The sequence below is a fragment of the Chelmon rostratus genome, chromosome 20 (assembly GCF_017976325.1).
Source record: "Chelmon rostratus isolate fCheRos1 chromosome 20, fCheRos1.pri, whole genome shotgun sequence".
Classification (NCBI taxonomy): Eukaryota; Metazoa; Chordata; class Actinopteri; order Chaetodontiformes; family Chaetodontidae; genus Chelmon; species Chelmon rostratus.
In genome coordinates, this window is record NC_055677.1 from 10,649,946 (window position 1) to 10,662,970 (window position 13,025).

Genomic DNA, 13,025 nt, shown 5'->3' on the forward strand with positions numbered 1-13,025 from the left:
GTAAGACAGCTCTCCATTTCCTACTATTGCAAATATTTCTAGAAGTTAAGTATTATGTATGGATTTCAATATTAACAGCATTCTCTTAATTCATAAAGATAGTTGTTGCTTGTCAGCTAACTATAGTTGTGGTAACAGACTGAGACCTGCACTCTACTGTGCAGAGGTTTTATTGGCCAAAATGGGTGAAAAGTGATTAAAAAAGGCACAGGAAAACTATGCATCTAAGTAAAGAGGGAAGGGAAAACAGTGAAACAATATGAACAGTGGCAGAGAGAGCAGCAACAGCAGACCTGACAAAGGCCAACATAACACTCCATTTAACAACTTGAAACACTTACAAATGCAACCTGAAGATATAAGGGAACAGCTAGCTGGAAAGCTCCCTTTAAATATAGTTTGCACTGTAACGGCATGTTGAAATGACAGATGAAATATGGGGAGAATAACAGATGGATAAAAGGTCATATTTGGCAGAGAAACATGCCATTGTTTGGTAAATTTCTTGAGGGTTGACTTTCCAGTAAACAGTCCTTCTCTCCTTATCCCAGCAACCTCTCAAGCTCACTCCCCCGTCCCTTCCTCAGACCAAAGTGGTCAGCTTGTCTATGAGATCGTCAATAGTGTAGACCATGAGCTTGATGTCGTCTTTCTCGGACATGCGGTGCTGGCCATGTCGCCGAAGGATGACATCTACATCGGGGCTGAGGACGCGTTCTGCAACCTGCATGGAGATGTGCCACGGGACATCCTCATCTTTGAGCCCATGAATGAGCCGTACGGGGCAGGTGATGGGGATGGGGCTTTGCAGCACACAGTGATTTTCTGCCTCACGCAGAAAGTCCATGCTAAACTTGTAATGACCATCCTCTGAATGTTTGGTGGGCACGGTCCACTCCCCCTTCTCCTCAAATTCCTTGCGTGTCTGCTCAATCAAACATGGACAAATCCAACTCAGAAAAAACATGTAAATCAAAATGAATGGAAAGTCAAATGCCAAAAACTGTGATATATATATATATATATGTGTGACAATATTACAATGTTCCTACCTCTAGAGGGAGAGAGTTGAATGATGTGACGATGTGATCAGCAGCAGTGGAGATGCCCACAAGTGCTGCGGTCTTCTCTGGTCTTGCAATGGCTGCCAGCAGCATGAGCCAACCGCCTATACTGGAACCCACCAGTATCTACAAGTAAACAAAAAACAATAAATAGGCCGTAAATCAAGTGATTACTAAAAAAAACTATTTAAACCTCATGAAGAACATTCCACAAAGTCTCCAGCTGTGTAATCATGGCAGTGGAAGTGTAATGATACCAAAAATGTGGTGACACAGCGCCATCATCTGGAGAACAGACAGAACATACAAAGAAAACTGGATTTCATTATTGAGTCTCCTGTTTGACCTACTTCTTTAATTGGTTCTCTAATAAATCCATTTTTTGGTTATTTGTTGAGTAGAACTGAAGTTTTAATTAAAGGCTTTATTGCTTAATCTCTGCTGATAAAAACTTAAGATAGATGGCCAAAGAATACAAAAATGTTGGGGAAAAGTTTAGTTCACCTTAAATCTGAGTTTAACACAGAGAGTATTTTTATACAAAAATATGTTTCACAATTTGAACTACAGTGTGAGTTTAGCATTAGAATATCTATATTGTATTACCAAATTAAACTTTTTTTTTTCATTTTGGAGGCAACACAGATGCACACTGTAGGAAGATGCATCACTTGGCTGAAGGCTATTGAAGACATCATATTTTTTACATACATTAAGATGTTCTTCTTTTTGTGACTTACATGAATGAATGAATTCTGACATTAAGACAATGTGTGCAATGAACAGAAATCAATAGCTGATAAGTGTCAGGTTCTCAGAAATTAGATCATTTGAAACCTGTTTTAAAATGTGACCAACTCTCAATTCCCATCCCTATTGTGCAAAATTTCCACAACTTCATTGATCACTAACCAGTTGTAAATGGGGATGACCCCAAGAAATATTTACCTGTGGTCCCTCTGCTAATTCATCCAACACGTAAAGGACATCTTTTTTCCAGGTACCAATAGTTCCTTCTGCTAGCTTCCCTTCTGAGGCCCCATGTCCTGTGTAGTCAAACCTGCGAAAACATAATTAGAACAATCCGTGGCCATAGGTATCAGAGGGTACGACAAAAGCAAACCATGAGAGGCCAGAGAAGTCTTTTTCTTTTTCTTTGTTTTTTTTTTTTTTTTACACATTATGAGTACAGTAAATCACTTATATACTACACTGAACATGGGATGCAACTTTTAAGTATTTGGTATGATGGAACATGACTTTCATATCCACCCACATCAGGAATGGAGGCTTCCCAGGATAAAGCGAGGTTTGGAATGGTTGGAGGCCTTTTTAAAACACTGGAATGATTCATTGAAAATTCAGAAAATTAAATGATAATTATTATTTCCATGATGAGTTGCTAGTTATGGCCTTTCACACTTTACTAGTTGTTGCTTTTTTGCGGTCCCCATCATTGTGAATGGAATCTCTGGGCCTTTAAATTTTGAAATTATTGAACAGAGTTCTTTTAGGTCTGTAGAAATAAAGGATCCATCTTAGATCACTACTTTGTTATAACTCAGTTACATTCAAAAAGAATGTAGCAAGACATTTCATACAAGCAAAATACAAGCAAAATACAAGCAAAATCTACTCTGCATTACTGAATCCACTGAAATTTATTTGCATGTACTCTGATATCTTGGGACAAAAGGTCACTCAGATACGAAACCAGACAGCCATATTTAGCACAAACGCAATCTATCATTTATGGTAAGACTCATGACATTTTTGCTTTGTCACGTTTTCTGCTGTGCCACTGAATGTATTGTAGCTTAATCATGTGGTGACCAGGTCTTTTCAGCAGCAATTTCACAGAAACAGAGCCCTCTCCTGTTATTTCTTATCTCAGTCAACAAAAGACCTTCAAAAAGAATTCTGTTTTATTATCTTATTTTATGTCTTTTTACTGTCTACTTTTGCTTCTCCTGTTGCTATTTGATCAAGCAGAACAGAATGGAAGTGGGAGTAAAAAGCCTCTCCACCACTGCAGAATATTAAAGTTTTTTCCTATGGTAGGACCGGGCACATTCATTGAGGCCTTCTAAATAGAGGCCTTCTCAAGAGACAAAGCCAGAAAAAACAGCCTGAATCCAGTTCACATATTTTTTCATTTTTGCTCTGTGCAGCTTTGGATCATCAGCGTTGCATGCCTAGACTTTAACTGTATTAATACTGAGTACATAAGTTCTATTGTTTTATAGTTACTGTGGGTGACTATAAGTTTTTTAAAGATTACAAACAAGACTATGGACATCCAGGACCAGTACTGCACATATTAGATGCACATATGCACATACTAGATCTATTCTGGATTTGGAATGGGATTATGAACATGGCATGGTTTTAGCATGCATCCCTCTTGGTGCTTTAAGGTGACTTACCTAAGGTATGAGTGCCCCAGTGACCTACAGAATTCCTCCAGTGATTCAGCTTTCTGTCCATTCATGTTGGAGCCATACCCTGGGAGGAAGACAACACCTGGACTCTTCCCCTTCACTCTTCTGTACGCCAACTTTGGAAGGTCTGGCCGTGAAGCATACTGAACTGTGGACTTGTGTCTCCTGTCTCCTTGTTGACACAGTGCAAAGTATTATTGCTATAGCAAAACATGTTATGTACACGATTCAATGTACGGTACGTACGATAAATTGGATTTTAAATTGGTGAATACAATATCACATCACATTTTATAGGGTCGGGCGTCTCTTGAAGCTAACTTGAAGACCTCACATGGGGAGACAACGTGGGTACTTTTCATTTGAAACAAACATACCAAGAATTAAAATGTCTTGTCTACTACTAATACTACTACTAATGTCGCAGAGTTTGAAAATACTACAAGAATCAACGCAGAAGGCGCAACAGCAGTCACAGGCGCAAACACAACAACGTTTACGAGCCCTACATTTTTGAGACGACGCAGTCTGTGCGCCACACCCCCTCCCTGCCTTTAAATACCCTTGTGTGACACTCAAACGTTGCGAAATTAATTGAGCCTAAAGCACAGACTTGAACAAACCTTCCAGACGCTTTGAAGACAAAGCTGCGAGTCCTCCATTACTTAATATCTGTGAAAGTCCTCTGCGACAGGACCTCAGCACGACGGCTGCCATACTGCTCCGCGACCCACTGAGAAAGTATCGCGAGAGTAGCAACAGTGAATCTCGTTTACTCACAGCCCAGTTGTAGTCTATGTTAGACAACTACAGCTCAGCTCTTCTCTAAGATTCACTTAAAGAAGAAAAGTGCGAATTATGCACCACAATGTCCCTCGTCAGTGTTGAATGATTACATTCTTGAATAAATATCATAAATGCATAAATGTGTTTGCAGCATTTTAATGCTGTAGTTGGTTGAGGAGCAGATTTTCTATATTGCTGAGCAATTTAAGTAGCACAATGTATCATTAAACTCTGACCATATGTGTTGCATACAAAATATTTAATCTGCAAAGTCACAACAGCTGTCAGACAAAAAAAGTAGAGTAAAAGTTGGAAGTTCAATCCCTCAAAGCTGTACTCAGATGCAAGTGACTAAATGCAACAGCTATATTACATCATGTGGAACTGCTGGAATTGCTCTTTGCAATCGTAGAATAACATTATCATGACTTTGTTAAAAACATATTTGACTGTAGTTTGTTCTTAGTCATGTTCAGTCTCAAACCAATAAATAGCACTAAATCTCTGCGCTTCAGTTTCATCTTGCATCCATAATGGCAGCCTAAAGCCTGTTGTTTTTGAGTGTTATTTTAAGTGTAAGTAGCCTAGAAGTATTTGTCAATATGAAGTGAAAAACCCTTAATTGGACATAGGTACTCTTCATTATAATCTATCTGAGTGTTTTCTACTTTCAGTTCCAGTTCAACGTTTTATAGATGGCGGTGGAATAAGTACATCCTTTACTTAAGTACAGTAGCAGTACAACACTTTGAAAATACTGTTTCAAGTGAGAGGCCTGCATTCAAAATGGCTCCTGTGGGTGTCATACTGTAGGACTGTATTATTAGATTGTAAATAGTGATGCATTAATGTGTAGGTGTCATTTTAATGATGCAGCTGGGTAAATGGGGCTAATTTTATACACGTACTACTGGGTATCTTAAGCTATAAATGCATCATATTTTATAGGTTCATCATATGTTTTGATTAAAAATATAATCTGTAGTGCAATATTTCCCTCTAGTGGATTAATAGAAGAAAGTAGCAGAAAATGGAAAACACTCAACATTGTACAGTAGTTTAATACATGCACTTAATTTATACCACATGTATTCATATTTTTTGTATGCGGATTATCTGTATTCGTTTTATTTGATCCACGTGGAAATTCAGGCGTCCCTCCAGTGCTGGCTTTGGTATGTAGTGGCTAAGCTAAAAGAAGACCCTGACTCAGACAGGACAATAGCAGGCCAGCGAAACGGCTAAAATAACCTGCGATCGGGAATATAAAGAAAGTAGCGGGGAAGTTGCCGTGTGTTTGTGACTGTCATGTGCAGTGTCAGTTTGTAACATGACTCAGAGCGTCACAGGCGGAAGGTCACGGAGCAGCAGAACGGAACGGAAGCGGGAGTAAAAAAGCCTATCCGCCATTGTGGAATATGGTGAGGGATATTCCTGTAAGACACTAGTCAGTTCCAGATTGACTGTTGGTGACAATCTGTGGCACGGATCGGACACATTCATTGACGCCCTCTCCACGGACGCGAAGTCGCCGTTTCTAACCGCCAGAAGAAGCAGGTCGTCGTCCGGCTGACCACGGGAGGAAAAACGCCGCCTCGTAACCGTTACAGAGTGATCGGACAACCCGAGAGACGAGCCAGGAAAGCACCGAAGTGCAGAGGGAGGCAGGGGGAAGCCGTGGACAGTCTCACAAACAGCGATCAGTTTCGGCTCCTGGAGGATGTCTGCGACCACAGTCGATCAGGTTCGTGTACTGACAGCTGATACGTGCTATAAATTAGCCGTGCGGCGAAATGAAACTTTGCCGACAACAGTTTGATCCGGCTCGGTGTGCCAGATCAAACAGCCTGAAAAAGTCTTTGATATGTGATAGCTATTAGCTGTAATGCAGGCCGACTGTATTGCCAAACAACTCTAGCTGTAGCCGGTTGCCAATGCGGCACCGTTTACTGGATGTCAGAGCGTTTGACATCCGGTCAATAACGCGAATCAACCTGTAAATGTGAACATCCGGGCTGGTGGTTTTAGCTTGAGGTTACCACGATCGACTGTGGAGGTTTATCCACGCATTAGGATGCAGCCCGCTCTGTGTGCTTGTTTGTTGTTTCCTGTCGTGATCTGACAACAGTCTCACATCTTTTCCCTGTGCTGCCCATTATTCCAGAGACCCAAAGGACAAGGAAATAAAGGTAAGGCTTTTGACACTGATGTTTCTATGTATTTCAATGTCGGCTAACATGCTATCAGGGTACTTATGTTATTGTGCTATTAAACTCTAGCCTAAACTGTAGCTTCTTATTTATGCTGCTATTGTTGACTGTTCCTAATTGTGCATTTGTTTTAGATCTGACCAGGTACCTATGAGTAAAATATAGTCTTGAGCGTGAAATATAATCATAATCATAATATATCCATGATGATTTAATGTCCTCTCTTTTCATCCTTAGTGCAAAACGGATCAATGCATCAAAAGGATGGTGTGAATGATGATGATTTTGAGCCTTACTTAAGCGGCCAGACAAATCAGGTAACGTCCTACGATAAACCATAATGTGATCGATGTGCCCCTCTTTAATTGTATTGATTGTCATTTTGGATAGTACATTAACTGACTGTGTCCTTATGTCACACAGAATAACAGCTATCCACCAATGTCTGACCCCTACATGCCCAGCTACTATGCTCCATCCATTGGGTTCCCTTACTCTCTGGGAGAGGCTGCTTGGTCCACAGCAGGAGACCCTCCTATGCCCTACCTGACTACCTATGGACAGATGAGTAATGGCGAACCGCACTTCATCCCTGATGGTGTGTTCAGCCAGCCAGGTGCCCTGGGGAACACCCCTCCTTTCCTTGGCCAGCATGGCTTCAACTTCTTCCCTGGCAATGCAGACTTTTCCACCTGGGGTACCAGCGTCTCTCAGGGTCAGTCCACGCAGAGCTCAGTCTACAGTAACAGCTATGGGTACGCCCCCAGCTCGCTGGGTCGGGCCATCACGGATGGACAGGCAGGCTTTGGAAGTGACACCCAGCTTAGTAAAGTTCCCGTGCTGAACAGCATTGAGCAGGGTATGACAGGGTTAAAACTGGGTACGGACATGGTGGCAGCTGTCACCAAAACTGTGGGCTCGCCCCTAGGAGGCACAGCAGGTATGAGCAGTATGGCAGCCAATAGCCTCCCTCCGTCTGTCAGCTCGTCTGCACCTAAACCTGCCTCCTGGGCAGCCATTGCCAAGAAGCCGGCCAAGCCACAGCCCAAGGTCAAACCCAAAGCCAACATGGGGATGGGGGGAGGCGCCACCATTCCCCCACCCCCCATAAAGCACAATATGAACATTGGTACGTGGGACGATAAGGGCTCTCTGAACAAGCCCCCATTAGCTCAGACTATGATGCCCCCGCAGCCTCTGGTGCAGCAGCCTCTCCTTGCTCAGCACCAGCCCCTACTGCAGAACCCGTTGCCCCCTCAGCCTCAACACCAACACCAACACCAGCCCCAGCACCAACACCAGCCCTTCCAGCTCCAGTCCCTTCAGTCCCCTCAACACCCCCACTCTCTGCCCCCTGGCCCTCCTCACCTGCACCTCTCCTCTCAACCTGGCCCCCCACAGGCCCTACATCAGCAACAACCCCAGCAGCCTGGTCCACCCCCCAACCGTTGGGTGGCTCCCAGGAACCGGGGTGAGGGCTTTGGTCTGGGTGGGGGAGTCCCACTGAGTGCCTCCCCTTGCTCTGGAGAAGTGCATCCCGTGCTGGAGAAACTCCGGGCCCTCAACAACTACAACCCCAAAGACTTTGACTGGAACTTGAAAAACGGACGGGTTTTCATTATCAAGAGCTATTCGGAAGATGACATCCACCGCTCAATCAAGTACTCTATCTGGTGCAGTACAGAACATGGCAACAAGCGCCTGGATGGCGCCTACCGCTCACTGGGCAACAAGGGCCCCCTGTACCTGTTGTTCAGCGTCAACGGCAGTGGGCACTTTTGTGGCGTGGCTGAGATGCGCTCACCGGTGGACTACAATGCCTATGCAGGCGTCTGGTCTCAGGACAAGTGGAAGGGCAAGTTTGAGGTGAAGTGGGTTTTCATCAAAGACGTGCCCAACAACCAGCTGCGACACATCCGGCTGGAGAACAATGACAACAAGCCAGTGACCAACTCCAGGGACACTCAGGAAGTGCCTCTGGAGAAGGCCAAACAAGTGCTTAAAATTATTGCCACTTACAAGCATACCACCTCAATCTTTGATGACTTTGCACATTATGAGAAACGTCAGGAAGAGGAGGAGGCTCTGAGGAAGGTGAGATAAACACACATACAAAGAGCCCTGTCTCCGTAAATAGCTTGTTTGTATGCATGAGACAGTTCACTTTTGTCACCCTTTAATTCAAAGGGAGGCTAACTTTCCCTGAGTCACTGCTACAGGCAGTAGCCAGACTGTAATCAGCTGATCTTGCACCACCTGCTCTTAGGTGGTAACATCCTGTAGCTGAATGAACAGTCTATTGTAAATGCAAGTTCCCAGAGGCCTGTCAGCAGATTTGGCATGCCGCCGTTACTCACAAGCAGGTTCAGGAAGCGCTGATTCCTCATCAGCCATCTTGTGCTGTTGAGGTTGCGATGATCTGCCCAAGTGGAGTTAGATGCATAGAGGTTTCCTGAAATAGCCCACATTCCTGGCATTCCGTCTTTCAGACAAAGGCAGATGTAGGCTCTGATCTCTCTTTGAACGCCGAGCCTCCCTGCTCTCCACAGGCTCCTCATGCTTTATTAGTCTTTAACAACATAAGCCCTCGGCCTGCAGACTGGCTGCAACGTGCCTCAGCGTTGGTACAGTTTGCCTCAGAGGTTCTAAAGGGTTGATTTGGAAAGAAAAAATAAGAGAAGTTCCCCAGCATAATACATGATAAAAATGCACAATTACATTTGTCTTTGTATAGTTCTGAAAAGCACACACAGTGGAAGCCTGCGCCCTCTGAGGGGAAACTAGAATGTGTTGCCGTGGTAATAACAGTGGTGTACCACAGATGTTAGTCTAAGTAGTAAAAACTCAGTGGGATGCTGCTGTTGTGGAAAAACAGGAGCCATGGAGTGAATAACATGTTATCATTGCTAGCATTCTGCTGCATCCATTCTTAGATCCACTATTATGCTAATCTAATTGCGTTTAGAAAACCCCCATGACCCTCTCCTTCATTTTTCTCCCACTCCCCTACTGCTGGTGCTCCATTGATGCTGTATTGACTCCTCGCTGCTGACCTTGTTAATATGCGCTGGGTTACTTTCTCATAAATATTTCAAGTCAATGTTTTCAGGCTTCTGAAAACAACCTGTCAGTAGAAAGCCTGTTTCATCCTGCGTTGTGCAGGCGTTGCGCTGTGCTGCTTTTGTAGCCCTGACCTCCTACATGACAGGATCGGCCCAGCTGAGGCCTCACCCTCCTTCGTCTGACAAGGTTAATTGTTCTCTATTGTTTGGCCTGTCCTTCCCGAACTTTGAGAGGTGTCAAACCAGCACAGCTACCTGCGCTATAACACCTCCCCAAAATGTTTTTTTTTAAAAGATAACTTTGGATCCAAATGTTGTTGCATGATTTTATTAGCATAACTAATTTGGCAATTAATACTCAGAGGTTAGTTGCTTCCTTCCCCTGGATATACAGTTATAGGGAAGCTCAGGGTGTGTGAGGGTGAATACTAGTTTGCTGTAATTGTAGCGCACCAGTAAGGATGTAGTTAACTGGGTTGATTTTCAAGTTTTCTTACCTGAAAATCAGACCTAAATTCTGTTCAGCCAGAGGATGTTTAATATTAAATAGGAAAATATAAATATTTTTTTATGAAGAAAGAAATTTTAACTTTCTGTCAATTATTTTGAATCAAATAATTGAAAATGATTTGACCGCCAGTGTACGAGGGTGTAAGGTCTGAAGGTATAGACTAAATTTTGTGAGGGGTTCTGCCCCCTGAGGCACATCCCAGTCTGTGCAGCCCTTCTGGTGGTAGAGTTACACAGGGGGCCTGGGTCTCACAGAGATCCAAGACCACTGACATGGACACCAACTCCTCAAAGAGGACACTTCCACCTAAAAAAAATTGTCACAAAGAGCCCCTCGGCTATTTTTTTCTAGGATTTTACCTGTGCTATGGTATCTTTATTGAGAAACAGACTGTTTATCAGCATTCTGCTGTAATTGTAAACCATGAGACACCCTTGAATATTTGATATTTCAGGTGTGTTGTGATTACTCACTAAGCATTAATACAAGCTGAGTGTAGTGGCTGCAGTGTAAACATAGCTGAACATTGCTTTGTGTTTCACTTATTTTAACACTAAACAGAGTAAGCTGTATGTATCCTTACTTTAGTGATTGATTAGTTGTGAGAATTTGCCTATAAATAAGAGGTTGTTTTTATCTAAAGAGCCCTGTAAATACTTTTTTTTTTGGGAAATGTATATACCTAATAATGGTATATAATAAAGGTTTTCTCTGATCTAAGCTTCAAACGTTTATAAAACCAGGTTTGGAAACCGGCAGTTTCCATACAGAATAGGAAGTCGAGGTGTATAGTGTCATTATTTACAAAGGTTTATCGTAAATGGAACAACGCATGACATGAAACTTCTGAAGAGACAGCTGTCCTCAAATAGTCAGAATTGATAGAAAAACTTTTATTATTATCATTATCTCTTTGGTCCCTTCTGAGGCAGACAGTCAGTCTCCAAGTTGAGCCGTTTTATAGAAACTACCTTTAACAGGCTGTAACTTCAACATCAGTCCTGGTTGACTGGTGCTTCCAACTGATTACTCATCGATTTGTAATTGATTAAAACAGTTCATCCATTGAATAGAAGTTAGCATCTCAAAATAGAAACACTCAATAAATCCTAAGTAATGAATAAGATTTGCAGAGCGGTACAAAAGCAGATCGACACTAAAGGCATTCGATACATCTCTTCTGAGAAGTGCAATCAATGTAGATTGCCTTCATGAGTGGTTTTTGATCATCTCTGACAGCGGTATAATCAGGAGCTCTTACTGGAGGACTCAGAGCTCAAGTGTCACATCTTTTAAGGAGGTCACATTTTATCAGTGGTCCCAGAATTCCTTGCTGCACCCCGGACTAATTCACCTCAGACAGTAAACGCTGTATCTGACAATATAAAATGAACTATTAGCAAAAGCAGAAGAAGTGTACAAACCTTTAACTTGGATTTCCCTTCGGTCTGCAGCTCTGATGTTGCACTTTTAGCTGGTGTTTATCTTTGCTTGTGTCCCTTGTTCCGATGGCATCCACTGATGATCTCTTCTCTGTTTTTTGTCTCTTGCCAGGAGCGCAATAGAAATAAACAGTAACCTTCAAGCAAGCTCTCTGCTAGAACTGCAACACTAATGACGTAGGACCTTAAATACAAAATTTGCCTAACCACAAGGAGGAAAGGCTCTCACAATCTTTCCCCTGAAGATGACAATGTATCTGAACACTTGAACATGACAATAGATGGACTCATCTGTATCCGTTGACTGGTGCATCAAAACCCTGTGTTCCTGTCTCACGAGAAAAAGAACGTAACCCACTTTGAAAACTCTGTCTTTAAAGCACTTTCAGTCCTCCTAAACAGCCTCTGCCAATACCCTTAACTCTCTAACTCTGTGTTCTTCTTCTTTGATTTTGTTTGTGAGCAACTAACTGACTAACCAAAGTAGTCAGAAGATTTCACCAGGCTTATTTGTAATTTTTGTAATGCCTCAAATGTTTGGGAAATTGGTGAGCTTCATCAGCTCCTGCAGAGAATTAAAGATGATATGTATGAATTAATCTTTTACTTGAATCTGTATTCAGCCGTCTGATCCTCCTCAGACGGAGGTTTGGATGATTGACAGGTGGGACGAAATAATTGGGAAGCAGCCACAATCATGCCAATCATAGGATGTATCCTCCCCCTACCTGTTCCCTTCCTTTCTGCATCTGTTTCTGTGTACCAAAAGATTACAATTATGCAGCAGGCTGGCAATCACCGGCCAGTGCACATCTTTGTTTGTTTTGTTTTTTTTCTCTCTCTCTTGTGATTCTGTCATTCTGAAGTGCATTTGTCTGAGGAGAAACCTGCTGCTCTGGTGGAACTAGCAGTGGCCTCCTTGGGCCCTGTTGGTGACTGTCTTTGCTCTGATGTTGATGTACTCTACTGTACCTCAGGCTCAATCAGACTGTCTGTCCTCAACAACTCTTAGCCCTTTTGGGAGAAGCCCCACATCAGCCCTACCGCTTGGCTTGACTGGGATTCCCCCGAAATTGCAAGACATCAACTGCAAGGATGTGTCAGTTTTCTCCTCTAGGTGACTCACTAGCTAAATAAAAATTACCCATGTTTAGCGCAAACCTTGCTTTTGTGTTTTGTGTACGTGTGTGTCACTTCTACAGGTCGTATCACACACATTCAAATATAAACTTGTCTCCAGCAGCACAAGCAGATCCTCCCTTCTCTGTTTGCATATGTGCCTCAAAATAAATGAGTGTGTATACAAAAGCAGCAACTTCCCTTTCAGCCTATCGCTGCAATGTGTATAAAGTGTGTTGGTAGCAGGAGGTGGGTTTGAAAATATATTTAAAATCTAAAATGTGTACAATAAATACACTCAAGGATGACGCCGCATCAACATATTTCCTATGTATGACCCCGACTCCAAAAAGGGAAAGTTGTGGGATACTCCAAAAACAGGTGATAGTA

At 42.7% G+C, this 13,025-nt stretch overlaps 2 protein-coding genes across 3 annotated transcripts; one reads left to right on the forward strand and one right to left on the reverse strand.

Moving 5' to 3' along the window:
* Positions 1-154: 154 nt before the first annotated feature.
* On the reverse strand, positions 155-4,229 carry abhd10b (abhydrolase domain containing 10, depalmitoylase b). Of its 2 annotated transcripts, none has more exons than XM_041961647.1 (5): positions 4,129-4,229; positions 3,491-3,674; positions 2,013-2,124; positions 1,053-1,190; positions 155-925 (listed from the first exon to the last, which is right to left on the reverse strand). In XM_041961647.1, the coding sequence occupies exons 1-5, from the start codon at positions 4,220-4,222 to the stop codon at positions 584-586; spliced, it is 870 nt and encodes a 289-aa protein (XP_041817581.1). In that variant the 5' UTR covers positions 4,223-4,229; the 3' UTR covers positions 155-583. The 2 variants fall into 2 exon arrangements, with proteins under 2 accessions (XP_041817581.1, XP_041817580.1); XM_041961646.1 differs by having other exon boundaries at positions 3,491-3,677; positions 4,129-4,228.
* A 1,451-nt stretch (positions 4,230-5,680) lies between these two features.
* On the forward strand, positions 5,681-12,676 carry ythdf3 (YTH N(6)-methyladenosine RNA binding protein 3). Its single transcript, XM_041961851.1, has 5 exons — positions 5,681-6,035; positions 6,456-6,480; positions 6,739-6,818; positions 6,925-8,595; positions 11,629-12,676. Exons 1-5 carry the CDS (start codon positions 6,012-6,014, stop codon positions 11,650-11,652), a joined length of 1,824 nt encoding a protein of 607 aa, XP_041817785.1. The 5' UTR covers positions 5,681-6,011; the 3' UTR covers positions 11,653-12,676.
* The last annotated feature ends 349 nt before the right edge of the window (positions 12,677-13,025 follow it).